Source organism: Pleuronectes platessa, chromosome 7 (genome assembly GCF_947347685.1).
Source record: "Pleuronectes platessa chromosome 7, fPlePla1.1, whole genome shotgun sequence".
Lineage (NCBI taxonomy): Eukaryota > Metazoa > Chordata > Actinopteri > Pleuronectiformes > Pleuronectidae > Pleuronectes > Pleuronectes platessa.
In genome coordinates this window covers 2,534,610-2,545,305 of record NC_070632.1, presented here as the reverse complement: position 1 = coordinate 2,545,305, position 10,696 = coordinate 2,534,610, and the positions used below count along the sequence as shown (strand labels likewise).

Here is a 10,696-nt window from a genome sequence, read left to right as displayed (position 1 = left end):
TTAATGAAACCTGGTTTGATTAAAGAGACTTGGCCCGGATGTCTATCACCACTCAGGAGGTTACGTTTTCACCCCTGTGCGTTCGATTGTTGGTTTATTTGTGAGCAAGATTACACAAAAACTACCGGATGGATTTTTTCACAGATAAAACTTAGTGAAATAAATCAGGGGCTCGGATCCAGGAACTTTCTTTCCAAACATTTGACCGATTTTTCAGAGGAATTCATGGATCTTGATGATAAAATCAGACATATTTAGGGGCCTGATATCTATGAGTGTGTGTTGATGCAGCTTGATGTTATTTAATCTGACTGTTGGGCCGTGGTGGAGGTTTGAACTCCACTGAGTGACTCTCTAGTTTTACCTTGACACGGATTCTCTGACAGTTTTCAGGAGGAAACCAAACATCAGGTAAAGTGGGAACTTGCTTGTGAGGATATTTTGCAGGTTATTAAACAAAAGGATGATTGATTTCATGTGTCGAGCGGACGAGATGCACTAGTTCTTGCGTATGAATATGAAAACTGGGTCCAGGTCCCACTCACACACGGCAGCAGCAGGGTGGGTGAGGCGGCACACCGCTCCGGTCACTCTGTGGGCAGCAGCCGGGTCCTGGAGGCAGCCGCGGGACGTCCTGAGCACAGACAGGACCAGCAGCAGCCAGGGGAAAACATCACGGGTCATCGTCCACGTGGAGATTTTCAACTCTCCTCTGAGTCCGTTGAGACCTTTCACCCTCTGGACCTTTCAGTTCTGTATCTTATCTACATTCAGGTTTTGGTCCCTTTAAGATTCCGTTGATTGTTGCTGAGAGGAAACTTCAGTCTACTGACCCTGTGTCTGTTCCAGTGTCGGGGAGGGATCTCTGCACGGCGGCTTTGTAGTAGAAACCTCGTCCTTCGTCCAATCAGAGACGGGCAACTTGTTTGATTCAAAGTTGATGGAAGGACAAACACTGAGGTGAACTGGTCAAAGGGCAAGTTTCTGTCAGGAAAGTGCTCAAATAATCTCTAAACAAACTCTAAAACTTGTTATCTCATGAATGAATTCCAATCGGTAAATAATTATAACTAGAACGCTTTGTCTCCTCCAGAATCATGAGGTCACCCTGAACTTTGACCTTTGACCACTGAAATCTGATCAGTTCATCTTTGAGTTTAAGTTATAACTGGTCAAAATATGAGGGAAATTCCCTCAAGACAAACTTGAGACACCAGAAACATGTTATGTGAGGTCACTGTGGCCTTGACCTTTAACCTTTGACCCCTTAAATCAATTAATCCAAGAGTCAAGGTGAAAATTTGTGCCAAATTAAAAAAGAAATATCCTCTTATTGGCTGAGATCTCTGACCTTGATCTTGACCTTTCACAGATCAGCTTCAAAAGTTACTCCCATGGAGATGAACTCCTGATCGATGTTCACACTAAGTTTGGTTTAGATTCTGTGTGTGGAAATAAATGGTGGATTTCTTACACATCAGGTTTTAAACAAAATATATAGGACATAAGTTCTTACAACCAGAATATAGATTCTCTACCAATGAGCTTTGACATAAAGAGAAACACTGAATGTTTCAGGTCCAGCTTCCTCTGAACAAAAGCTCTTTGAACGAGTGGAACTGGATCCGGAGGCTCGGTGCAACATGAACTCTCTCTGGTGGTGAGTGTCCCAGAGGAGAGACTCTGGTTTGTTCTCAAACTGAACGACACAGACCAGTGAGTTCTAGTCACTGTGTATGCAACAACATGCTGGTGTCTCCTGGTTGGTTACAGCTCTGAATCTGCAGGCCTGAAGCCGGGTCAGGGGACGGGGCTGGGTTCATGCACGGCTCTGTAACACCGTGCTGCAGGGACCACAGGTAGTTTGTAGAAGGTTACTTCGCACAGATCCACTCGACAAAAGGCCAGAGGGATGTTTCTATGAGAGGAGGAGGAGGAGGAGGAGGAGCTGCAGCCGACGCCCACAGAGTCCGTGAAGCAACACAACACCACTAACCCAGTTCATCGGTCGCACACTCACCTCTGGGGAAATGTATCAGTGGAGTTTTAAAAACCTCCCTGAAGAAATGACTTAAAGTTCCTGAAACCGCCTCATCATCCAGAACTGAAGGAGGACTGTTGCCTCTTCAGCTCGTCTTGGTTCTCAACCCCAGATAAACCCACTAGAACCACCTGTTTCCAACTGGTTTCCAACTGGTTGTGTTGTAACAAACGTGTGTGTCCCCAGTGAGGTCAGCCGAGTGTTTTCAAGGTCCTTATATCAGTGTGTCCTCTGGGGACGCCACCTTCTGAGTCCATGCATCTAAACACCGGGTCAACAGCCTCAGCACTGACACGTGTAGAAACCTTGTCCTCGTGGAGCCAGACTGAAACAAACTGGCACAGGGGGCGGAGTCAACAACATTTATTGCATCCATTATTGCCAAGTGTTCCACATTCTGCAGTTTCCATCCAAAAGAAAACATCACAGCATCAAATTAAAGTTTTAACATTAAAACTCCAGCCACATGGGATCAGCCACCATCTTTGTAGTGAAGTTCTTAAAAAAAAAAAGTAAACCAACTTTATTATCGACAAAAATCATAAATATGAATAAACGGGAAACAAACAGATTAAAACTGAAGTCACACAAAGGCATGACATCACAACTTTAAGGTTTTGAGTAAAGACCTGTAACCGCCATGCATAGACAAAAAGAGACGACATGACAACTCCCCAAAGTGAACCCGAGGCTCAGTCATATGAGCCTCCTCCGTGTTAGTGGATGGGACACCTACGTGTTCAAGTGTCAGTTCTAATAAGTTCAGTTTTTAATAAGTAATTTGAGGATATAAAAACACAGTGAAACATAATGATTGACAGCTAAGGATTATATGTTAGTTGCATTTGTGGACAGCGAGAGGAAGTGGCGATGTGTCGGCCATCTTTATTTACAAGTGAAAACCGCTTGAAGCTGGTGAGAGGCCGCGGTGACGTGGGGAAGTGTCACAGCTCAGCTTTCAGTTCACGATGTGGAATGTTGAGTAAATGAATGACAACTCAATATTAACAAGGAGGCACAATGGCTGCAGTTGAAATAATTCAATTTTGTTCTGAAGTGATATTTACTGTAACTTAAATAGCACAAATCTCCACTTTAAACCGTTTTGATTTCAGACTTTCTCAGCAGAAGAAATTTATATTACATTAGAAATCCTCACATGAAGAAAAGTTAATCCTGAAAGTAAAGACGCTTGCATAACATACATGTTGTAAAGTGCTTCGAGTACAAATATTTACAAGACTTTACAATAACTCCTCCAATATCAACTATTTTACATTGCTTCCTATGATTTGGCAGAAATTTGAATTTGGTCAAACTAGGAAATGAAAAAAACTCTAAAAATAAAACTGTTAAAGAAAAGATACATGAAGTTCGTACGTTTCATGAATCAGGATAAAAATGTTTCATAAACTTTTGTTCATGAGGTTTATTTTTGTTCTGCTGGTCGTGTGTCTGGAGGTTTAACTTGAGGTTCAGTGACTGGAAGCAAAGAAAGTTTAATTAATTTTAAATCTAATGAGAAACCGAGAAATTAACCAAATTTGTACTTTTCTTAATTTAACAACGGTGTGAATTCAAAATATATAAAAGATAACGATAACAGATATATTGAATTGAATCGTTAAATTTCTGACAGAAACTTTAAATGTATGAATTCAGTCCATAATAGTTTCGGCATCTTTTTACTTCCACAGGCTGAAATTGTCTGGAACTAAAAAACATTTTTTTTACTTTAACAGCTTTAATCAAACACAGGCTCTGAGCAGAGAAATCTGAAATCAGAGAAACTGATTTCAGATTCCAAGGAACCGGAGGAGTCACCGTTCATAGACGTCCTCACAGGAAGAAGTATTTAGTCCAACAGTGCAGAAGCTTTATATTTTAGCCTCAGCTGCCCCCTACTGGTCGGTCCCGGTATCTAATCTGGATTTACGAGGCCTTGATGTTTGGTCAGACGAGCAGGGATCCAGCTGGAAGATTTATTATAACATAGAAGAAGCCTGATGTTTCTACTCTGTGGATTTTCTTTGTTTCCACAGTTTTGGCAAGATCCTGGCACCACTTTTTCTTTTGCTGGTGTTTGACTCTCAGCTACCATTAAGATTCTGTTGGCAGGTCTCCGTCCCTGTTGTGTTTCTTTCTGCATCCGCTCTTCTTTGACCTCTTCCTTCCACCTGAATGTCTCAGAACGTCTCCACAGGTCCTGGTCTCCATCTCACGAGATAAACAGTCTTTCCGGCTCGGTGGAGGTCAGTTGGCCGCACCCTGAGGAGCCTCGGGTACGAGGGAGGAGAAGAAGGTTTTGAAGAACACCCAGGCCGTCCAGACGACTGACACCCGGTGCGGAGGAACTAACACGGCCGCCATCGGTCCTGGTCCGTCGGGTCCTTCTGCTGCAGCAGCCGGTTCCTCTCTTTGTTCGTCAGCCAGTTCGACCGCCTGAAGACACAGGACGACACGTTATCACCCAAACAATCTCTTTGGCTGTTTATTTAGTTTTCCCTGCCTCAGCTGTAATCTGCTGCATTTAAAGGGAGCGTGTGTGATTACATGGATGAAGAGACGACACCCGAACGAAGCCGAGGCCTTGAACCACTCAGACACGAGGAGGAGGAGTTTAACAAGTGGATGAAGGAGTAATAATCTGATGGTCTGAGTTGGTTTCTTACTGGATTGGGGTTTGGCATCCTGTCCTCGTTCTGCTGGTTGTGCTGGACCTCAGGGGCCTGCAGGGGGTTGGGCTCTGGAGCCTGTTGTCGTCTGAAGGGAAACAAACCTGCAGTGTGTCTGTGGACGAGAAGGACACAAAAGAAAAAAGGTGAAAGAGGTTCTCCGGTGGTTAAATTCAGATAATGTGAGCGTGACGTCCACGGTCTGACTCCCAGCACGGTGACCTCTGTGATGAATCATTTAAACTGCTGTTGTAAATCATTTGAACCTTTAAAACCAGAAGAGTCCTGCAAAGTTTACACATCACACATGAACTGCAACTGCTGAACATTCCCTAGATTCCACAGAGAGGTCCACACTTCCTGTTTGGAAACAAACGATAAAATACACAGACCCTGAATCTGTGGCAGCACTGAACAAACTGCACTTTAATAAAAGAAACTGGAGTTAAAAAGGAAGCGAGTAACCACATCCGCCTGTAGCAGAGGTTTCATCGAACAAAGCAGCTGTGATGACGGATGAACAAACTACTCTCAGGATCTGTGATCGACTCACAGACACGTGAACTGACTTCAGCCCGAAACCTGAACCAGGCCGAGCAGCTCTTATTCACCAGTAAGAGAACAGACTGATTTTCATATTTCTAGTCGCTAATAATCAAAAGTCGACTCAAAGCTGAATATTGCAGAAGCAGAACAGAATCAGTTCCTTCACTGATCTCACTGTGCAACGAGCTGGTTCCAGACCATAGACTGGTCCAGACAGGTGGAAAACCATTAAACACTATTTACCAACCATATGTGAACATTCTTAATAATAACGGTGAACGAGGAGGCCCCATCGTTGAACCAATAGGTTGAAACAAAATGGAGCTCAGTCCCCCTCCCCCCCCCACCCCCGTTTCAGACTCTACACAAAGTTCAGTATTTTCAAAACAACGAAGCTCAAGACAAATCAGTCATGTGATCATTGGAAGTGTTTCCTAGATGTCACGTATAATTTTTACAATGTTTTAATATGTGATAATTATTTTACTGTTTGTAAAATGAGTCAGTTGCTTTCTGTCTATTGTTGTGTTGTTTTTTTGTGTTTTCCTGCCCGGGGACCTCAGATGTAAATCACCTTTATATTTAACTCTGGCTCGACACCCTTGGTAGAAACTCCCAGCGTTTTGTTCTCATTTGTAAACCTGTGTTTTCTCTCCTCAGAAAGGACGTGATCAGATTGAGTCGTCTGTGGTTTCGTCTGTTCCTTCTTTCTAAATACTAAATATAAGTGAAACATCCACAACTTAAACCCTGCTACAGTTTAACAGCCTCCTTTGGTAAACTGTGAAAGCTGCTGTGTCCACAAGGCACCTGTAGTGTGAAGCTCTGGTCTAACAGGTTTTAAAAGGCTCGGTCGACTCATCAGCTGCTTTGTCCATTGAGAGACGCCGAGGATCAAAGTTAATTGAATATAAAATGTGTTTTATCTCTCTCCTCTTTCTAGTGTAGTTACGTCTTAATTAAAATCTAAAATTAAAGCTCATTTACCAAACTTTAAAGAACAAACATGTCACAATTTGGGGTTTTCTAAATTTGAAACGCAATTTTTGACGATGTGCTAAGAAATGATATCTCAGTAGAAGAAGGTAGAGTTCTATTCCAAGGTTTAGAACATTAAACAAATCTCAGAACCAGCAGCAGTCCAGGTTTGACTGTGGGATTTAAGGCCGCATCCCAATTCCCTCCCTACCCCCTCGTTGTGCACGTGGCCGTCATGTATTGGTTCATGGCGGTTAAACCTGTGGGCGGAGCTTACTTACAGGTACATGAGGAGGAGCGTGCTGGCCACCATCAGAAAGCGACTCAGGTTGGAGTTGAAGTACACGATCATGAGCAGGACGCAGAACCTCGCTGCCGAGTACAACCAGTCCAGCCAGTCACGTTCGATGGCGTCCTCGTCCTCCATCACAGCCCCGCCCTGTGCGTTCATCCGCATGTTCTGATTGGCCTCCCCCGGGTTGATGAAAGCGCCGTCCTGTGCCGCGTTCTGATTTGCCGGCAGGTTGTCGATTGGGTTCTGATTGGCTAAGGGGGCGGGAACGGGTACTTGGTGGGCTGGGACTGGAGGGAACTGGCCAGTGACCGAAGCCGGGGGAGAGGGGGCGGAGCCTGCCGCCACCAGAGCTGCGTGGCTGTTGGTGGAAAAGGAGACAAGCGGAGTCATGTGACAGAACAAAACCAGAGAGTGTAAGACAGAAGGAGCTGAAATGAATCAAACTCACTACTGCATGTAGTACTGCCGAGCGTAGACGTGCTGGAGCCACAGCAGCTGCTGGGGGCTGTACAGGGAGTAGGTGGGGAACGCCGGCTGGGCCATGTGTGGAGCTCCCGGCCTAAAGTGGAACATCAGAGAGAGAGAGATATAATATCTGCTGAAGCTTTTAAACTTGACAGATGATTCAGTAGAAATCGTAACAACGCTGATGACAGGTGAACTGTTTTGTATAAATTTGCTTGAAATCAAATCTGAAGATCTGAGCCCTGTCACATCTTCAGATTCAGATGCAGTTAATCTCCTTCTCTAGGTGACAGGTGATTTCTTTCCAAACCCTGAACTCTGAAGCTGTGAAAACACTTTAAACAGATAAAGAAGTTCTTTCTATCCGTACATTGCAGCAGGCGGCCATGCTGGACTCCCCGGTGGAGCCGGAGCGGCAGCAGCTGTAGTCGGTCTCCTCTGCCTCAGCTCTGGTGAGCTCGGGGTCTGGACTGTGGAGGAGCTGCTGGGGCTCGATGAAGCTGCTGCACGTCTTGGGCTGGAGGGGGGGGCCTGTTCTGTCTCCGTGCTCTGTCAGGACAAAGAGGAGTTTGAACTCGAGTGTGTGACGTGTGCAGTTGTGTGTTTTTTACGCCTCAGCGTGTGCAGCCACCTGGAGGCTTTGCAGCGTGAGCTCGAGCAGAACACTCGAATGTGTAGTGAAACTAAAGTGAGTTTATCTTTAGCTGCACTTTTTGATCTGAAGGACGACAGCTGAAGTGAAAAAACATTTCCTCTCCACGCTCCAATGGAAACCAGGTGCAGCTGCGAGTCTCTAAACCGAACCTGCAGCCTGGAACCTCACTGTTCATACACTCCTCTTTTCTAAGGAGCTCTGAAGGAAGAGAGTTAGCTTTCATCAGACACCAGCAACATGAAATCAGCTCCAGCTAATGGAAACACATCTGCTCAGCCAGTTGCAGTTATCCCCGACAAACAGGCCCCTTGGTTTGAAGACTGCTCTGTTGTGCTGGACACTAACTTCTCATCCATAAGGAAATAATGACTCTGTGAAGAAAGTGCAAAATGAGTAAAGATCAGTTCTCACCTTCGGCTCCTGAGGTGGATTCCTGAAAGCACACACGAGATGCAGAGCTGGAGTGGAGTCCGTCTGAGAGAGAAGTGATAAATGTCTGATTAGAGGATTTCAGAGTCTCTGGACTTTTTCAGGAACTTTTCCTGCAGCCGCCAAAGTAAAAAATCCGGAGTGAGTCCATGTGAGACTACAGAAGATAAAGGGATTGTTACAGATTACAGATCAGACTGAGAAATAAATGTCTTCTGTAATTTTTCTTAATAAGTGGACGACTCCTCGATCCGATCAAATAGCTGATTGTGAGTCTGGTCTCAGTTTCTAACAGTTTTCCCTCAACAGACTCTTTTACACATCCTGGGCCACGGCTCTTTAACAGAACCACAGACTGATCCTCTTCATGGATCTGGACTTGTCTGACAGAAAGAAAATCATCCTCATCTCCAGCAACATGAACCTCTACTGGGATTCACACACAAAAAAACAACCACACATAAAATCTGACACCGCGCTGCTTTGATGAAACACAACAAGCCTCATCCTCTGTGTCCGTTTCTCATGAGCCACCGGCTGGAGAGAGGAGCCCAGAGACAGTTTGCTGCCAGTACGTGCAAGCTCATCCTCTCAATTCCCAGTTTATGCGATAAACCCAGTTAAAGCTAAGACAGTCTTATAACCACTGTCTACTTTGTCCTGTTGTTATTACTGTCAATGTTTTTATTATTTACTATAACCTGTAAAACCTTCTAAGATAAACCCAGCGTGGCACCAACCTGTCTGAAGATGTCTCTGATGCGCAGATGGTCTGGGAGCAGTTTGCCAGAGTAGATGAGTCTCTGGTCAGTCACCGCCTGGAGGGAAGCAGGCAGACACAGGATCAGTTTGACTCGGCTCATGTTTCAAAAGCCTTGAGAACGTTTTCACAGCGACAGTGGGAAACACGCTCTGAGTTTTCAGAGCGTGTTTGTGTTCGGTGGGAAGAGACAGGGAAGTGGATTTTTAATGACAAAAGTCTGAAACCGAAGCTGGTTTCAGATCAGCTGTCAATTCAAATACGTTAGAAGTAAAGTAGTTAAACAAGTTATTAACATCAGAGAGATACTTAAAAAAAACGATTCAAGAAAGTGACAATGTGCAGAAAAGACCTTTATGAAAGAATTATTAAAGAATAATAAATAAATGTGACATTTATATAATAACCATGCTCCCTGTTCGTGACTGACTGTGTGTCAACTGGTTGTCGTTGGTCCGCTGCTCTACACACAACACAAGGTTGTAAACTTCAACCAGTATCAATCCAAACTAAATAAGATGAAGATCCAGTGAGAAATGAGACTTAACTGAGTTATAATATTAAACACCGGCTTTGCTTTTAGATTATTAACTTACTCATTAGGAAAAGTGTGTCTTTGTGTATTTGACCTCGATGCTGCAGAGTATCCTGTTGATTTTAGAACTGCTGACTCAGCCTTGTCTCAGTGGAAGCACATGGGCTCGTTTCCCACGAGGCCACAATCGATCAGTGATCATTAACTTTACTTTGAGAAGCTGGTGAATCACAAGGTGTCGTCTGGAGCCTGGTTCCATCTGGACACACCCAGTGAAGACACCTTCTGAAGAACCTGGTTCACATAACTTTTAGTATTATTATCGTTGATGTTATAACATGTTTTGTTAATATGTGGATTATTCTAATAGGCAAACATTACCTCAATGATTCTTATAAGTTGATATGGACAGTTATTACAAAACCTGGAGTTTAAATGTGTAGTTTAATTAAACTTTTTGAGATATACCATCTTGTTCTCGAGGGGGTTTCCACATATATCACAGCTACTACATAACAAAAAGAAACTCTTCACTGTGATCAAACAATGTTCAGCTGTTATTTCACACACACACACACACACACACACACACACACACACACACACACACACACACACACACACACACACACACACACACACACACACACACACACACACACACACACACACACACACACACACACACAGAGACAGATGTGAACAACTGGCTAGCGTTAGCATGCTAGCAGGGCAGCTAGCTCACCGGCCTGGTGGCGTACACGGCGGACAGACGCGTCTTCAGCTCGCGCACGGTCCAGTCCAGGTGCACGTCCTCCAGGATGTGGTCCTCCCGGACCTGGTTCGGGGTCTTGATGAGGACACTGATCGTCTCCGGTCCGGAAGCCTCCGCGTCCATGTTGAGGCGGAAGTCTCGCGCTGAGTGACGTGATGCTAACGTTAAATCGTGAAAACAGTGAGAAGCAGCAGAAGAAGAGACGCGACGGAGACGACGTGTTTGTGGAATGTTGTGTGGGAAGTTGTGTAGATTCTGTGTGTGTGTGTGTGTCAGCTTCTCTCCGTCATACGGGTCCTCAGCTGTTGTTTCCAAACACGCTGGCCGCTCCTGATTGGCCCACACCGCACATGACAAGCTGCCAGGAAACATATTCTTTTGCGCATGCGTAGTGGTTATTGAACACCGAAGATCGTCTATGGAGAGAAGATGCTTTCGGGTCTCGCGACTCAGGTGCCATTATATGGGCTATACAAATACAATTTGATTGATTGATTGATTTTGTGTCAAGAACAAATGATAAACTACAGTGGCCGAGAGTA

The 10,696-nt window shown here is 44.6% G+C and overlaps 2 protein-coding genes across 2 annotated transcripts in view; both read right to left on the bottom strand.

The window, feature by feature from the left end:
• The window catches only part of cetp (cholesteryl ester transfer protein, plasma), a 7,530-nt gene extending 6,779 nt beyond the window's left edge, over window positions 1-751 (bottom strand). Inside the window, exon 1 of the mRNA XM_053426238.1 lies at window positions 546-751. Within this exon, the coding sequence (XP_053282213.1) occupies window positions 546-684 (139 nt within the window). The 5' untranslated portion in view covers window positions 685-751. The remainder of the gene's footprint in view (window positions 1-545) is intronic.
• Window positions 752-2,389: 1,638 nt separating this feature from the next.
• herpud1 (homocysteine-inducible, endoplasmic reticulum stress-inducible, ubiquitin-like domain member 1) lies at window positions 2,390-10,513 on the bottom strand. Its single transcript, XM_053426240.1, has 8 exons — window positions 10,125-10,513; window positions 8,825-8,902; window positions 8,067-8,129; window positions 7,371-7,549; window positions 6,984-7,094; window positions 6,522-6,893; window positions 4,714-4,831; window positions 2,390-4,483 (listed from the first exon to the last, which is right to left on the bottom strand). Exons 1-8 carry the CDS (start codon window positions 10,275-10,277, stop codon window positions 4,295-4,297), a joined length of 1,263 nt encoding a protein of 420 aa, XP_053282215.1. The 5' UTR covers window positions 10,278-10,513; the 3' UTR covers window positions 2,390-4,294.
• Window positions 10,514-10,696: the final 183 nt, after the last annotated feature.

Excerpts from the sequence above, each read along its gene's own strand:
- herpud1 (XM_053426240.1), bottom strand. The coding sequence starts at position 10,277 with ATGGACGCGGAGGCTTCCGGACCGGAGACGATCAGTGTCCTCATCAAG. Across the intron at positions 8,903-10,124 it reads CCGTGTACGCCACCAGGCCG|GCGGTGACTGACCAGAGACT; the intron begins GTGAGCTAGCTG and ends GCTTCCCTCCAG. Across the intron at positions 6,894-6,983 it reads CGGCAGTACTACATGCAGTA|CCACGCAGCTCTGGTGGCGG; the intron begins GTGAGTTTGATT and ends TTCCACCAACAG.